We start from the raw sequence: 18,438 nt of genomic DNA on the forward strand, positions 1-18,438 counted from the left end.
AATAAAATAAAATAAAATAAAATAAAATAAAATAAAATAAAATAAAACAAAACAAAATGAACAACAATAGAAAATTCCACATATGTCTTGCATACTTATGTGTAATTAGAACAATCATTTAAAGCATTATTTTGACCACCTCACCTGCAGTTGTTGAAGAAGACTTTCATGTAGATGCTTTATTTCCAGCCAAGGCTCTTCACTGAAGCTGGGATTTTTAGTGCACTCCAAGAGGTAATTTCCTTGAGATTTTAACTCCTTTAGCAAGGATGTCAAATCTTGTGCTTTCTTGAGGAATTTCTTATAAATCTTTAACTGAGCTTTCTTCTCCTGCAGACCATGTTGTAGAGCAAAACCTGCTTCCTGTTTCTTCTTTAGTTCTATGAGCATTAATCTCAGATCTTCCTTACTTTGTAAATATTTCTCTCCTTCTAGTAGAAGCTTTTCTTGATGGCTAAATTTCACAAAATATTTTATAAATGAAATGATATTTAGCAAAATGGACTAGCATTTTGCATATTATGTAACATACATCTTAATAAACATTAAAATAACACTAATATACACTGTTCCCAGACACTCTTGATATTAGAACATTCTAAATAACACTGTTTAGCTCAGAAACCAAGACAGAAAGTATTGGAGTATTACTAAAAAATAATTGTTTTCTGTTACATAATTTGACCAGAGAATATTTAATAACTTAGATTTCAAACAAGTCCCAACAGTTTCTATTAAAGTAATTATATTTTCCCATATTTTACTTCTTCACAAAGTAAAATAAACATTCAGTATATTAACCAACTAACTAGTTTATGCTTTTTTTTTTTTTTTTTTTGAGACGGAGTCTCACTCTGTCACCCAGGCTGGAGTGTGCAGTGGCTGAATCTCAGCTCACTGCAAGCTCCGCCTCCCAGGTTTACGCCATTCTCCTGCCTCAGCCTCCGGAGTAGCTGGGACTACAGGCATCCGCCACCACGTCCGGCTAGTTTTTTGTATTTTTTTAGTAGAGACGGGGTTTCACCGTGTTAGACAGGGTGGTCTCGATCTCCTGACCTCGTGATCCGCCCGTCTCGGCCTCCCAAAGTGCTGGGATTACAGGCTTGAGCCACCGCACCCGGCCTAGTTTATGCTTTCTATAGCTTGAAATTAAGATCTGATTGGCTCTTCAGACAAAACATAAAATTCACATTTCTAAATATTAAAATGTACCATTGTAGACATGATATGAATTAAGAATTTTCACTAGAATTACATTTGTTGGATTCAGCCAACATTTATCAATGTTCATATATTTAAGAATTTCTTAAAATAAATATTTAAGAGCATTAATTATTCTACAGTGATACCACACAGATAATGAGGTTGTCTGGTTTTGGTTTCTGTCTCTGACACTGTGGATGTCCCTGACATTACTGACTTTCTCTCCAGCAGATACTATATCCAAACCCAGGAGGAAGACAAAACATACTTGTTATGGCTTCACTGCGCAATGGGAAATGATGCAAGTGGTGCAGGCATGCCCTTTACCTTAGGTAGGTACTAGCTAAATGGAGTGTGTTGTCCCACTGGTTGCTGATGTCAGTGAGGGTCTTCTGAACCAGTGGGGCCTCGCTGCTCTCAGCCTGCTTCATGATGGTCTCTATTCTGGCATCCCCTTCAGGCTTCAGCAAAATGATTTCCTGAATTAAATAGAAGAGATTTCATAATGTCATTTGAATTACTTAGAGATACTACATGGTATGTCTTTATTTGTAAGCTTCATGTAGAGATTCTATCTGTAGTGTATATTTCAACATAATCTTTTCATTTTTATATGTACCCAAAAGACAAAGATATCTCTCTTCACATTATATACAGTTAGTTCTCCATAAATATTTGTCAGTTTGAGCTGACTGCATTCCTGTCCTTCTCTAGATTTTCAATACTTCCTTTACGCCCCCCAAACCCCGGCAAAACCTCTTCCTATCCACTCTATTATTTATGGATGGAGAGTTATGATAACAATCTGACAAGACATTTTTATAACCTAAGCATTGACTTATGACTTCCCATAGGAAAATGCAGTGTCCCTCATGCCAACTCTTGCTTCTCTACCATGACATAATTAATTCTCATTCTCACTTTCTCTGGGAAAACGTCTGGATATAATCCCAGATGACTGATTATTTACGAAGTCTCACCAACTTTAAGAGCTCACGATTTTTGACCATTTCTTCCTGTAAGAATGCTTTAACGAATGTGAGTTCAAGTCTCCTAGAGTACTTTTTAAGCACAAGTGCTTCTGTCCCCTGTATTTTTATCTAGTGATTGAATTTTTTAATTTACTATAAATTTTAATTTTTAAAATTGTTTATTGAATCTCCCCTTAGATAAAAAGGGAGCCCAAGGGAGCCTGAGACTTCCTTGCTTTCCCCGCCCACTATCTAATAACCTTTTATGAACCATATCCACTCTGAAGAATTCCCCTGCCTCGACATTGCTGATGCTTCTGCTACACTGACATATGTTCTTTTGACATCCCAGCAAACTCCCCTCCACTAGCAGCTCTGATCCATTGTCTTTACCTCAATTCTTCTGCACTCAGTGAAGATGGACAATAGGCACTGCTCTCTCTAAGACAGGACATACTTTCTCTCTTTCATTTGCATCAAAATAATTTTAGATTTGTCACAACCTTCTTTTTTGTAAGCTCAGTGATCTGAATTTCTTCAACCATTCCACAGTGATCTGATTTTCCATTAAGAAGCATTTAGATTTCCTTTAAATCTTTTCAAAACTAGAGTTCACTCAGCTTTCTAAAATTTAGTTTCCATAGTTATACCTTGATTTTTTGGATTCTTTCCTCAAGTGGCATTTTGCCTTCAGATGAATTCAAAACCATAAGGGACTCTTTAATCTCCTTTATCCAATGAATTACATCATGTGCAAGATCATTAAAGCTCTGGTCCTCTGTGGGTGGTAACTTATCCTCTTCCTCGATTTCACTTAGTTGTCTCAGTAATGTCTGGTATCTATCCATCAAACATGTTGACTCCATTATTATATCTTCTTCTTCAGTAAACCCATATTCCTTCAAAGAGTTGTTCAACTGGGCCACAGATTCAAACTGTTCGCTGTAAATTCCAAATACCATTTAAAGTTTATAGGAGTAACCACACCATGGAAGAAACCATATTCCCAGGTAATATATTTCATACAAGATCAGCTATACCTCTTTCTAGCTAAAGCTTGGCAGAACAGCTCAGTTTTCTCCCCTGATTCTTCCATTCCTTTCCATTTATCTTCTTGATTAGTCATCCACTTACTCAGGTTTCTGTGGTCATCCTGGAGTCTAAAAGAACATTAGCCATGTTTAAATACAAAATTAGCAAAAAGTGTTTATACCAAAGAGAAGGATGGCACAAACGTTGTGACTCAACCAGGTTTTTATAATATATGTTTGTTACAATTTAGAGAGAATTTAATTTGTAATATAACAAAATCTAAATAACAGCCTATATGATAGCAGGGTTCTATAGTATTAAAGAAAACCACACAAATGTCTCATAGAGAATAGGAAACAAACAGAAAACTTTTTTCGGACTATCCCATGAATCTTTGCTACATTAGATAATGTGAAGATTTTCCCCAAATTTTTATATTTCTAGCACCAAACCTGGATTGAAAAGTACGCCTTTTGTGTGTGAAATTTGTGTGTACGGCATATCCCAGTGTGCTGAGGCAGAGTACAAATAAAGATATGGTTAGAAAAGATGTTATTTAGATATCACCTTTATTTCCTACCTCAGTAACTGCTGCAAGGAGTCTTCAAGCTCCTTTGCTCGAGCCTGGCATATAGACTCCATTTTTTCTAATTCGAATTCCTGACCCACGAGCCAACTGGTTAGCTCCTTCACACGTGCTTTGGGCAGATGCTTCTTCACATGCTTCAGTACACTGTCCACCTGCTTTATTTTACTGTTTCTTCCTTCAAGAGCCAAGAAATCCTTCAGAAAGATAAAAAGTCCATTACAATCTCCAGGTAAGACTGAATGTGGTCTCTGCCACCCTCACAACACTTTTCCAAAACAGTACACAGACATTCCACCTTCTTAAGATCCTATACAAAAGGGTGATGGAGATGTGGCTATCTCCAATGGCAGATGATTTATAATAGTTCTAGAATGCACATGTACATTTACATTTACTTCCGACTTCCAGGGAATTATATCAAGCAAAGTAACACAGAGCCACTGGGAAGATCAGCAGGAGCAAGACCAGGAAAGTTACATTTTCCTATCCTGGCTGTGTCCAACTTCTCCACAGACTATTCTGTATTTAACGTTGCCCAAATTAGAATTTTATCTCAATGTTTATGTTTCAAGGTTTGGGTATCAATTGTTAAGGCCCATGCAATGGGGAAAATTACAAGCAAACAAGCAAACAAAAAAAAGATGGGACTTCAAATTGTTAAAAGAGAAGAGAGGTGATTCTATCAGTAAAGAATGGTACATCAAAGCAAGGAATTAAACAGGGAACATTTAGTGCCATTGATAAGCTTAAGAACATAACTTATCTTCAAAACATTAAAGTGATCAAGATTTTAGGGTACCACAGGCCTTTCATACGCCCCCATGAACTCTGCCTTTCATTTCAGGATATCCTCCACCACGTTCCAACCAGAAATGTACTGAAGTTCAGTGGCAATTTTTAAAAGAAATATAACGGGGAAAAGATGTATAAACAAGTCAAAATTCCTCTTTTAAGAAAGGGGATTTTAAAGTCCAAATTAGGTCTTTATTTTTTATCAAGTATGATTTGAACACAACTGAATTCACCAGTGGACACTAAATTAAACAGCATCTTAGAATATATGTAAAAGTAGAGATTCTGTAAGCCATTTGTACACATATCCAATAAATAGAGTCTCAAATATTTGGGAAAAGGCCAAGATATTTGGGAATATTATCTCTTATGTGAAAATATTAGTAAGTCAAAGTACTTATTACTCTATCTCTTTTTTATTTGAGACAGGGTCTCACTTTGTCGCCCAGGCTGGAATGCAGTGGCATCATCTCAGCTCACTACACCCTCCACCTCCCAGGCTCAAGCAATCCTCTTACCTGGGACTAAAAGTACTTGCTGCCACCCCCAGCTAATTTTTGTACTTTTTTGTAGAGACAAGGTTTCACCATAAACTTAGTGAACCTTTTGCCAAGGTTTGAGACCCAGGCTGGTCTCGAACTCTTGAGCTCAAGTGATCCACCTGCCTCAGCCTCCCAAAATGCTAGGATTACAGGTGTGAGCTATTGCACTGAGCCTCCCTATTTATTCAGATAGAGTGCTATGCCTTCAGTATTTTAGTATCGGAAATTTTTATAAAAAATGTACATATATCTCTTACAGAAAGTTTTTGTAGCTTTTGTTCCACACTCTCTTTTGTTTCTGGTGATTCAAAACACTCCTTAAGGTTCATTTTAATGTTGTTGAACCAATCATTAAAGTTCTTGCATTGATCTGCAGGGGGAGAAAAAAAGCTCTATTCATTCAAGGAAGACTTCATGTACCTTGCTAAAGTGAGAGATTTTGAAACTTGTTTCCCATGCCATAGATACACCTCATCGTGAAAGTGGTAATAAACTCTGAAACCTTTCACCAAGGTTTCAGACCCAGGCTGGTCTCAAACTCTTGAGCTCAAGCGATCCACCTGCCTCAGCCTCCCAAAGTGCTAGAATTACAGGCGTGAGCTACCGCGCCCAGCCTCACTGTTTATTTAGATACAGTTCTATGCCTCCAGTATTTTTACTACAATTAATCAAATAATTGTAGTGTATTTTCTATACCAAACGTCCAAGCATACAGGATACTCAAAGACACTGCCCGGACAGCTTTTGCACCAGTATTTCCCCAGACTCACCGACCACAGTGAGCAGGTCAAACACTAGGACCTTGGTGACTTACCTTCAAGAAAGAAATAAAGATTTGGAGCTTGCAAGAACTAGATGTTATTTATGTTAAGCATAAATCAGTCTTTGCTCCCAAGAGATTTATCTGATTATTATTTTCTTGAATGTAGTCTGTGCAAACCATCTCCAAGTCAGGCTTAGATTAGCCTTTGTGTTCACAGTACTACATTCATACTTTAAGAGTCCCAGGAACAAAATAAGAGAAATGTTGCACTCACCATTCAATAACTTAGAAAAGTGATCTTGTAAAACACTTTTTTTGGTATTAAATAAATCACTGACACTTTCGTATTGCTTTTTCAATTCAGAGAGTTCAGGAGTCAGACAACCTATTTGATTCTCAAGTAATATCATACTGTGTTTTTGCTGTAGAATTTGCTGTTGTATCTCCTAAAGGTATAAACAAACAACAACCATTAAATCTTAAAACAGGCCCAAATTACACAAAGCATATTAGATCTCAATTGTTTTGTAAAAATCTCAATGACTCTCAGTTGAGTGGATTCACTTTCTCTTTGCTAGTAAATGTATGATACAATGCAAGTTAATATCAATTAATTATCATCCACAAGGCAATTCAAAGATGAAAATGTTAAATATACAAAAGTGCTTTTTCTGAGTTTTCTTCTTTTTCTATTTTTATTAACTCTAAGAGCTCAAGACAACTGCAAATAGTGTGAAAATATATCTGAACCACAGAAGACAAGCAGCTGGGTAGCACCTCTAGTTTAGTGAAGATCTCCAAGCTGTCAGAAGGAGACAGGGCTTTTAAGAGGGATTCAGTCATCCCGATCTGGGTCTTGGCTTGGTCTAGATCCTCCCTTAGCTCAGCAGTGCTGCCACTGAGTGAATGGCAGTTGGATTCTCCTGTTAAACACTTCTGTACATGTTCCACCTTGTTCAAAATAGAGGACTCCATGACCTGAAATCATGAAACATATGAAGTAGTATAACGGTCATTATTTAACTAGATTTAAGACAACTATATTGCTAGACAATGGGTTGAGATTACTTCATTTCAATGTGAAATGCATTCTTCTCACTGTTCTACATTTTTCTATGTCACTGATACAATTTGAATTTTGCCTTCAAAAGATAAAGCATAACATAAAAAAACTGAGATGGATATTCTGACTTTTTTCTAAGAGACAAACTTGATCCTTCCCCTCAACACAAGTTTAATCTAGCATACTAACTAAGGTGCTATCTCATGGTGCTCATGACATAAAACATAAATAAAAACATAAATAAAAAATTAAATAGCCAGCTTTTTATTGAGTATTTATGATCTACACAGCATTGTGGTAAGCACTTTGTGTATAAAATACAGGCTTAAGAATGTTAAGTAACTTGTCCAAGATCATAAAGCTAGTAGGTAGTACAGCCAGAACCTCACCCAGAAGGTCTTAACTCCAGCGCTCATATTCAACCACTATGCACCTAGATCTAAGAAAAACAAAAACAAATCTCTTCACACAACAGAAAATCATACTTGGGGCAATCTCTCTCTTTCTCCATCTAGCAAATAATAAACCTAGGAGGACTTGAGTGAAATTCTCCTTCCTATACCCAAGAAACACATAGAAAATCATCATTACTTTACACAGACGCACAGGCAACATTTGCCCTCCATACCTGAGGCCTGTGAAATAGGTGAGGGGAAAATAAAGGAATACAAAAATATAATATCATTCATGCTAAATATGGAATAAATATATTTAACTACACCCACTATTAGAAATTTGGTGAGACTTAACATAGGAACTGAATAAATGATCCTAATTTTATTTTAGGCTTAGAATGCATGGTTTACAAGTGTTATTTTAGAGGCTATAGGGCAAGCTTGTCCAATCCACGGCCCAACGCAAATTCCTAAATTTTCTTAAAACATTATGAAATTTTTTTTGCTATTGTTAATGTATTTCATGCATGGCCCAAGACAACTGTTCTTCCAATATGGCCCAGAGAAGCCAAAAGACTGGACACCCGTGTTATAGAGAATCTTTAATTGGGTCTTTTTTTCCCTCTTTTAGAGACAGGGTCTTGCTCTGTCGCCCAGGCTGGAGTGCAGTGATATGATTATGGCTTACTGAAGCCTCAATAACTGAAACTTTTAAATAAAAATTCTTACCTGCAATTCAAGAGGTATTTCACTGCTTTGGAGCAAAAACTGTATTTCAGCCACTCTTCTAGAAAATTCTGAAGTTTTTTGTTCATGGACTTGTAATTCTTCCTAAAACATGTAATTTTAAAGGAGAGTGTCTTTTTATTTCACACTTTATTTTCTGATATCCATAATTACTAGTGTTTATATACAGAAACTGAGAGAGCCCTTGAATTTCCCATAATCATGCGTCTCAGTGTCCTAGAAGTTACAAATCCAAGTGCCTTCAGGGGTCAGGCAAATGTACAACCAAGTGTCTTTCTAGGTATAAGACAAGAGAAAGGCTAGGCCTGTGCCATGAGAGAATGCATAGTCTGCCTTAAGGCATTCAATTTCATGAATATATTTATAAATTGCATACCCCGTGTGTGCGCATCCACACGCGTGCACACACACACACACACACTCACACACAATTTTAGCAGATTTTGGCCCACAGCTGTCAGTTTACAATTCTTAACATCAGATTTTTAAACAACCTGTAATCCAAGACAAATTTAATAGAAATGATTCATTTATACTTAGAAAATCATAGTTTTACTTAATACCTATTATAATATATCCAGGAAACTTGAAATCTCCAAACAGTTAAAAAACTTTTTTCAAATGTGTAAAAATAAATACATAAATTAAAAAGTGAATAAAAGTGAGAATTAGAGACAAAATAAGATTTGAGGCATCAGCATACATTCTTACGTTACGTTGAACCATATATAACTGGCAACAGTCGGCTGTTTTCTGACCTAGCAAGAGAGCAAATTTTTTTTTTTTTTGGGAGACGGAGTCTCCCTGTCGTCCAGGAAGGAGTACAGTGGTACCATCTCTGCTTACTGTAACCTCTGCCTCCCCAGTTCAAGCTATTCTCCTGCCTCAGCCTCCCACGTAGCTGGGATTACAGGTACCCACCACTACACCCAGCTAATATTTTCGTATTTTTAGTACAGACAGGATTTCACCATGTTGGCCAGGCTGGTCTCAAACTCCCGACCTCAAGTGATCTGCCTGCTTCAGCCTCCCAAAGTGCTGGGATTACAGGCGTGAACCACCACACCCAGCTGACAACAAATTTATATGATTCAAACAAGTAATATGTAAACAAGCAAGCAACTAGGAAGAATTCTTCCCAGAGTTGAAAGAGAAATAACTTTGATTCTTTCCAGATGCCACAACCTGAGATTGTTGTTTTAAAAAGTAGCTTTTCTTGAAGCTCTATAAAGATGGTGATACACAGCCATGTATTTTTTCTAATCTTTATAAGGCATTGTTTAATTCAAATATGAAGAAGGCTGTCTATAATCATGGTCTAGATCAGAGGTTAACAAACTATAGCCAGAGGGCTGATAGCCTGTTTTTATAAATAAAGTTTTTACTGGAAACCAGCTACTTTCAACCATTTATATTGTCTCTCGCTGTTTTCATTCTCCAACAGCAGGGGTGAACAGTTGTGGCAGAGACAAATGATCCACAAGCCTAAAATATTTACTATACGGCCCTTTAAGAAAAAGTCTCCTGGATGGCCTGTGACTCACACCTGTAATCCCAGCACCTTGGGAGGCTGAGGCAGGTGGACCACGAGGTCAGGAGTTCAAGACCAGTCTGGCCAACATAGTGAAACCCTGTCTCTACTAAAAATACACAAAAAATTAGCCAGGCGTGGTGGTGTGCGCCTGTAATCCCAGCTACTAAGGAGGCTGAGGCAGGAGAATCATGTGAACCCGGGAGGCGGATGTTGCAGTGAGCCGAGATTGTGCCACTGCACTCCAGCCTGGGCGACAGAACGAGACTCTGCCTCAGAAAAAAAAGAAGAAAAAGCCTGCCAACCCCTGGGGTCTGTATCACTACCCGGGAGCAATTATGCATTTAGTTGGCGCTGTTGCTAGGAATTCTTCATCTTTTTCATACTACCAATTCCTTTGGCAATCTGGTGAAGCCTAGAGATCCCTTGTGTAATAGCATTTTAAAAATAAAGCATAAACTAAATAATGTAGAATTACAAAGGAAAAGAATGACATGATAGTTATCAAAATATTAAAAACAATTTGTGATACATAATACTAGCACACGTTTCCCTATTATATAACAAGATCTAGCAACAGACCTACTAAATCCCATACTTTCAAAGTAGTGGTAAGGGTAATAGATTCAACAATTGAATAATGATCCAAAAATATCTGTGACTTTCCTGATAACAAAGTCACATATGAGCATCCTAATATGTTTGTTGACTATATTCATAAAAAATAAAAATAAAAAAATGTCAATTGTGTACCAAGAAAAGTACGTATTTTATTTGTTAAATTACCTTCAGCTTTTCTCTGTCCTCTTCAGTCAATTGATGTAATTCCATTTTTTGAAGGGCCTTTTCCGTCCCCTCATCAATGACATTTTTTAAGTTAAAAAGTTTGTCCCACAAAGCTAGAGCTCGACCAAGATTTTCATAGTAGTCTTCTGTCTTTTCATTTATCTACCATAATTTAAAAAGAGAAACAACATATGTAGCTGTGAAAAGTTTGAAAATCACTGTTTCAGCCAAACACTGTTTTAAAATAAAATTTTAGTTTACTATTACTAGATAATTTGCTTTATTCATCAACAAAAATTTGCCTTAACATATCATGTAGTTCTTTCTCTTAAAAATTAAAAATAAAAAAATAAAACATACCTGATTTGCTGCAGCTTATATGCAATTGAAATCAACAGTCTTCCTAATTTCTTTTTTTTTTTGAGACGGAGTCTCACTCTGTCACCCAGGCTGGAGTGCAGTGGTGCCATCTTGGCTTACTGCAACTTCCGCTTCCTGGGTTCAAATGATTCTCCTGCCTCAGCCTCCTGAATAGCTGAGATTAAAGACACGCACCACCATGCCCGACTAATACTTGTATTTTTAGTAGAAATGGGTTTCATTATGTTGGCCAGGCTGGTCTCGAACCCCTGACCTCAGGTGATCCAACCCATCTCAGCCTCCCTCCCAAAGCGCTAGGATTACAGGTGTGAGCCACCACACCTGGTCTAGTCTTCTTCATTTCTATACTACATTTTTTTGTTGTTAAATGGTGCTTTTAAAAACCCAGATGAAAACATAATGCAGATGAGTTCTTAGTTTGTAATTAATAAAAACTAGTAATGTCATTACTACTCAACCAAAATTACAATAAATATGTAGTTAAACATCAGTATACTGCATGAACAGGCAATACATTAATGAACTTATTTACTTATTTTTAAAAAGCCAAGTATGTATTTCTATATGTACAAGATGATGAACCCATCTGTTAGTAGTCCCAACTCTGGGGTTAAAATTAATTCCTAAGTTTTATATAATTTGAACATTTTTACAATGAGTATTTTCGAATCTTGAATTAAATAAAAATACTAAAGACACAAAAAAATTGGAAACAAAATTAAATTTGCAGTCAATGAAATTATCACTTACATCAAGCCATCTATCCACAATAATATTAGCCTCTTTTTCAAAAGGGGGTTCTTCAAAAGTTTTCATTTTATTTAGATAAAATTGTAGATTTTTGCAGATCTGGTTTATCTTGTCTACAACTTCTAAATGCTCATTAAATTCTTCTTTGACAATTTCAATCTGTAAAAAAGATATGAAAGTTATTTTTGATATATTGATATAGACAAACAGCTAAGAATCACAATTCTATTGTTGGATATTGAGCTTAAAAACAATATCCAACAAAGTGTAATACCTTCTTACATTGTTCTTTTTTAAAGTAGGCTTTTATTGTCCCACTTTCTCAATGAAAAGTTTTTAGCATCCCAACCATTGGTTCAATGTTAATCCTATACTCAAATTTCCTCCCACTTGGCATGATGAAATTTTTATAGTGGTCTAAAACCATATTTCTTATCCATGTGAAATAAGATTCTACCTGCCAAAAAAAGCATCTGCATTCAATGGCATTAAAAAAAAAATGACAGTCCCTACATCTGCCTAATAAGAATCATCTCTTTAATATCAAAGAACCTAAGCACTTATCTGAATAAAATACACAGAACTCTAAGACATCTTGGATTCTAACTTTATCATAAAAGGCAAAATGCTACTTTTTCAAAAGGAAAATCTCCAATCACTGGGAAACTAAGCAACATACTTCTAAATACGAGTCAAAGAGGAAGTCTCAAGAAAAATTTTTAAATACATCAAATGGAATGAAAATAAAACATGAAAACTTGTGTAGCACAGTTAAAGTATTGCTGAGAGGGAAATTTATAGCACTAAATGCATACGTTAAAAATGAGGAAAAATCTGAAATCAATCATCTAAATGACCACTTCAAGAATCTAAGAAAAGAACAAAATAAACCCAAAGGAAGCAAAAGGAAGGAAATAATAAAAATTAAAACAGAAATCAATTAAGTTGAAAATACAAGAACATCAGGAAAAAAATCAATAAAATAAAGAGCTAGTTCTTTCAAAAGATCAGTAAAATGGATAAACTTCTAGAAAGACTGACAAAAGCAAAGAGAGAAGAAAGCAATACCAGTACTGGGGATGAAACAGGGATACCACTACAGACACTACAGACATCAAGCAGATAATAAGAGAATGCTACAAATAACTTTACACACACAAATTTGAAAACTTAGAGGAAATGGACAGATACTTTGAAAAACACTACTGCAACTCATCCAATATTAAATACATAATGTAAATTGCCCTATTAATATTAAAGAGATTGAATGAATAATGTAGAAACTCCCCAAAAAGAAATCTACTGGTCCAGATGGTTTCACTAGAGAATTTGATCAAACATCTAAAAGAGATTTAACAGCAATTATATACAATCTCTCCTGGAAAACTGAAGAGAAGGAAACATTCCCAATTAATTTTATGAAAGTCAGTTTTACAGTACCAAAAAAGAAACTACAATATCTCTCAAGGATATTTACACAGAAATCCTTAACAAAATATTAGCAAATATAATTCAGCAACACATATAAAAAAGGGAATTATATACCATGACCAAATAAGGTTTATTCCAGGAATGCAAGCCTAGTTTAACATCCAAAAATCAATCAATATAACCCACCATTTTAACAAGCTGATGGAAATAAATTATATAATCATGTCAGTTAATGCAGAAAAAGCACATAAAATGGTATAACCACTCTGAAAAACATTCTGACAGTTTCCTTAAAAAATAAACATGCAGGCCGGGCATTGTGGCTCATGCCTGTAATCCCAGCACTTTGGGAGGCAGAGGCGGGCGGATCATGAAGTCAGGAGATCGAGACCATCCTGGCTAACATGGTGAAACCCCGTCTCTACTGAAAAACTACAAAAAAATTAGCCGGGGTGGTGGCGGGTGCCTGTAGTACCAGCTACTTGGGAGGCTGAGGCAGGAGAATGACATGAACCCAGGAGGCAGAGCTTAGTGAGCCAAGACTGCACCACTGCACTCCAGCCTGGGCAACAGAGTGAGACTCCATCTCAAAAAACAAACAAACAAACAAACAAAAAAACAAAAAACCTGCAGGCCAGACAGTGCCATTCCAGCAGTGGCTCATGCCTGTAATCCCAGCACTTTGGGAGGCCGAGGCAGTGGGATCATCTGAGGTCAAGAGTCCGAGATCTGGCCGGGCGTGGTGGCTCAAGCCTGTAATCCCAGCACTTTGGGAGGCCGAGACGGGCAGACCACGAGGTCAGGAGATCGAGACCATCCTGGCTAACATGGTGAAACCCCGTCTCTACTAAAAAAATACAAAAAAATAGCCGGGCGAGGTGGTGGGCGCCTGTAGTCCCAGCTACTCGGGAGGCTGAGGCAGGAGAATGGTGTAAACCCGGGAGCTTGCAGTGAGCTGAGATCCGGCCACTGCACTCCAGCCCACGCGACAGAGCGAGACTCCGTCTCAAAAAAAAAAAAAAAAAAAAAAAAGAGTTCGAGATCAGACTGACCAATATGGTGAAACCCCATCTCTACTAAAAATACAAAAAAATTAGCCAGGTGTAGTGGCATGCACCTGTAGTCCCAGCTACTCAGGAGGCTGAGACAGGAGAATTGCTTGAATCCAGGAGGCGGAGGCTGCAGTGAACCAAGATTGTGCCATGGCACTCCAACCTGTAGCGAGACTCCATCAAAAAACAAACAAACAAAAACAAAAAACCCCATGCAATTAACCTATGACCCAGCAAGCACAATCCTGGACACATCCCTGAGAAACAAAAACTTATATTTACCAAAGACTCCTTCACAAATGTTTACAGCAGCTTTATTCATAATAGTTCAAAATTGGAAAGAAGCCAGAGGGTAAATAGTTAAACTGTGACACATTCATACCATGGAATACTGCTCAGCAAGAAAGAGGAACAAACTATCAATATATGGAAGAACCTGAATGAATCTCCACAGAATAATCTATGTGAAAATAGCCAATCCCAAAGATACATACTATATAATTTCATTTATATAGCATTTTAAAAATAGTAAAATTATAGAAATAGAGACTATATTTGTGGTTGTCTGGGATTAGAAGGGGTGGGAGGAGGAGGGAAGTGGATGGGGCTAGAAAATGACAAGAAGAAGAATCCTTGTAGTGACAAAAATGTTCTTTATCTTGACTGTATTTATGTCAATATCCTGATTGTGATATTCTAGTTTTACAAGATTTTACTGTTGGGGAAACTCAGTATAGGATACTTGGGATCTCTTTGTGTTACTTTTGTATGTGAGTCTACCATTATCTCAAAATAAAGGCTAATTTAAAAACTAATATTAAATAAAATCTTTAAAATGAAAAATCAATAACTGGGGAGGTTTGTCTTCTAACTAGATGCTGATTGATACACTGGCAGAGCTGAGATCGAAACCCAGGTCTTCGTTCTCCTGGTTCAGAACTCTGCACTGGAACACAATAAATGTTTGTCCACAAAGATGGAAGTAGAGGCCATTATCCTAAGAGAAATAACTCAGAAAGTCAAATACTGATATATTCTCACTTATAAGTGGAAGCTAAGCAAAGGGGGCACACAGACATATGGAGTGGAATAATAGGCCTTGAGGACTATAAAAGGTGAGACAGTGGGAAAGGGGTGAGGGCTGAAAATTTACCTATTGGGTACAATGTCCACTATTTGGGTGATAGGTACACTAAAATCCCAGACTCCACCATTACACAATATACTCATGTAAGAAATTTGCACTTGAGACTAGATTAAGAAAATGTGGCACATATACACCATGGAATACTCTGCAGCCATAAAAACGGATGAGTTCATGTCCTTTTGTAGGGACATGGATGAAGCTGGAAATCATCATTCTCAGCAAACTATCACAAGGACAGAAAACCAAACACCACATGTTCTCACTCATAGGTGGGAATTGAACAATGAGAACACTTGGACACAGGAAGGGGAACATCACACACCGGGGCCTGTCATGGGGTTGGGGGAAGGGGGGAGGATAGCATTAGGAGATATACCTAATGTAAATGACGAGTTGATGGGTGCAGCACACCAACATGGAACATGTATACATATGTAACAAACCTGCACGTTGTGCACATGTACCTTAAAGTATTATACCTAAGTATTAACTTAAAGTATAATAAAATAAAATTTAAAAATTTTTAAAAAAAGAAACTTGCACTTGTACTCCCTAAATATACCAAAAAAAAAAAAAATTATTGAGGAAAAAAATTTTTAAGCAAAAATGTTTGTTCAATTAAATAAAAAAAAATTTCATTTGATATATTTCATTTAACCAAACAAACTAAATTTTTTTTGCCTGCAAAGAACTTTCTTGTTAAACTAGCACAAGCTTCCACAGGGTGATGAGAAAAGAAAGGGCAAGAGAGTGTAATTTTAGCACTGGCAGAACTATGGGTTTTGTTTTACAGCGAATGGAAGGAGTAAAATAAAGGGAACTAGGTCCACTTTGACATTTCCAAACTTTAATAGTCTCCTGACATTCCAGCCTTCTAGTCTAACATTTTGAACTTCTGTCTTTCATTAAAGAGAGTAGAGCTTTGTCACCATATCCTAGATAAACATCCAGGTTACCACAGTTTTGAAGGACAAAAGTTCTCAGTGGTATCATATTCCAGGCACTGCTGCAAAGCAGGATAAAGATCCATGCTACAGAAATGGACTGTTTGTGAAGACAGTACCTGTGTCATCACAAAACTAACTGAAAGTTACGTTAATAATTAGTACTAAAATCTGCTTTTTTTCAGACAATTTTTTAAAAACCTGACAAAAGAATTAAATATTAGTGTATTAAAACTTCCATATCTTTCATACAAAATAAAAGATTATTTCAGCAAACATACAAGTACCCATATACTAGAGGTACCATTCTCATTTTAATAAAATAAGGAAAGCCGGGACTGTTGTTTCTTAAAGGTAGTTATAATTATTTTATTCATCTTAAAAATACCTTTTGCAGTTGAGTAAGGAGTACAGACAAAGCAGAGTTCATTAGTTTTTACTTCTGCTATATACATACTTCAAATACGTCTTCAGGGCAGGCAGTTTTATGCAGTGATTGAAACAGTGAAATAACAAGTTTAACACGGTGGATTAAATGTATATGTTTGTCTCTCTTTCCTCCTCACATGCTACTTTAACAACAGAAAAGAATTTAAAATGGTACAAACCAACAAGCACACAGAGAACAGAGGATGAGAACACTCTCAGGTGGAAGGTGAGAAGTTGGGAAGCTGGAAAGCTGAAGAATGAGTAACTGACTCACCAAAACTAAAGCTGAAACCTTGGTCTAGAAGGAGATGGGATAGTGGGGAGGGTGCAAAGAAGCCAATAAGAAGCAAGGTCATTTGTGCTACAGAATCTCAAAAGGCTAGAAATGACTTCAAGGTAATCATTAAGGCTGAAATACAGTTAGCCTCAAACAGAAAGACTGGACGACATTTTTTAAGAGAAACACATTTAGACTCTCAGGCCCTCCTTCACCTGGTTGGACGGACTCCCTCCATACCCACAGAGATTGACTTTCTGGGGAGGCTCTGGACTTGAGGCTGCCAAAAATAGCTGAGGACAGAGGTGAGGTCCAGTTATGATAGCCACAGAGGAGCTAATGATGGCAGAAAGGCCAAGACCTGGGCCTAGATTCCGATTAGGGAGACTCACCCAGGAGAGGAGTTAGCTCCCTGGAGGTGACGAGAAGTTTATTAGTCAGATAAATAACTTATCTAGAAAGTATAGTTTCTAGTTATAAGGTTGTAGAGTTATGGGGTAGTGGGAAGAGCAGCAGACAGGCCACACGCAGCATGGGGCATCATAACCGACACTCATCAAAACAGGGCTGAGGAAGGGCACCAGAAGTGAGGAGGATTTGCATGAACAAGAAAAGCTACAAGTCAAGAGGGACTAGATATCTGGTCAGCATACAAGGGAGGTTCTCAGGGTCTGTTGAGTAAGGCAGAAACCTTGATCCTAAAACAAGAGTACGAGGTAGGAGACTGCTATCGGGGACACGGCAGAAGGGTGGCTATGCGAACTGGGACACAAGCCCAAGAGGATCTGGTAAGGCTGAACATGCTGGAGTCTCTAAGAACCTAGGAAACCAGAGCTCTTTAAATCTACTGAATGAGGACAGGACCCTTCTAGATCCCAAGACCAGCCAAACCCAAAAGCTGCTTCCACCAGAGGGAACCAGACAGGTTACATCTAAGCAACTGTGACTATCTGCTTGTGGTCTTGACAGCTTTAAGTCTGACAAGAAACCAGCTACACAGTCATATATTGTACAGCTGGTATCTAAATAGGGCTGCTTTCGACTGGCCAGCTCTAAGAAACTAAGCCTGAGAAAGCAGGTCCCAGACAAGGGCCATTCCTGACATTCTGGGTGTCACTTGAGCTTCAGGGTTAATAGTTCTAGATAAGGACTAAATTGTCCTATTTAAGCTTTCACTGATGCTGCTCTTAACAACTGGAAAGTTTAATAAAATTGCTTTCCAACCTCCAAGTGTATCAAGCAAACTACATTTCACATACTTTTGACACCTTTACAGCACTTTAGCTTAGTACTTATAAAATCAATAGAAAAAGGCCAGGCATGATGACTCATGCCTATAATCCCAGCAATTTGGGAAGCAGAAGCAGGCAGATCACCTGAGGTCAGGAGTTTGAGACCAGCCTGGCCAACACGGCAAAACCCTGTCTCTACTAAAAATACAAAAATTAGCTGGGCGTGGTGTTGCGCACCTGTAATCCCAGCTACTTGAAAGGCTGAGGCAGGAGAATTGCAGGGAGGGGAGGGGAGGGGTGGGGAGGGGAGGAGAAGAAAGAAACTTTCTGGTGTAGAGTCACAGAGTGCAGTGTAGTATATTCTTTTCTAACTATTCCATT

General features: G+C 37.4%; 1 protein-coding gene across 2 annotated transcripts in view; it reads right to left on the reverse strand.

Annotated features, from left to right (window-relative positions):
• SYNE2 (spectrin repeat containing nuclear envelope protein 2) overlaps positions 1-18,438 on the reverse strand; it is a 380,145-nt gene that overhangs the window by 203,123 nt on the left and 158,584 nt on the right. For both annotated transcript variants that reach the window (XM_023232104.2, XM_023232093.3), the window contains exons 33-43: positions 11,546-11,704; positions 10,415-10,576; positions 8,080-8,181; positions 6,670-6,870; positions 6,167-6,338; positions 5,387-5,499; positions 3,787-3,989; positions 3,215-3,334; positions 2,825-3,116; positions 1,531-1,682; positions 145-454 (exon numbers count right to left, since the gene is read on the reverse strand). In XM_023232104.2, coding sequence (XP_023087872.2) covers positions 145-454; positions 1,531-1,682; positions 2,825-3,116; positions 3,215-3,334; positions 3,787-3,989; positions 5,387-5,499; positions 6,167-6,338; positions 6,670-6,870; positions 8,080-8,181; positions 10,415-10,576; positions 11,546-11,704 — 1,986 coding nt within the window. The remainder of the gene's footprint in view (positions 1-144; positions 455-1,530; positions 1,683-2,824; positions 3,117-3,214; positions 3,335-3,786; positions 3,990-5,386; positions 5,500-6,166; positions 6,339-6,669; positions 6,871-8,079; positions 8,182-10,414; positions 10,577-11,545; positions 11,705-18,438) is intronic.

The sequence above is a fragment of the Piliocolobus tephrosceles genome, chromosome 6 (genome assembly GCF_002776525.5).
Source record: "Piliocolobus tephrosceles isolate RC106 chromosome 6, ASM277652v3, whole genome shotgun sequence".
NCBI classification, from domain to species: Eukaryota; Metazoa; Chordata; class Mammalia; order Primates; family Cercopithecidae; genus Piliocolobus; species Piliocolobus tephrosceles.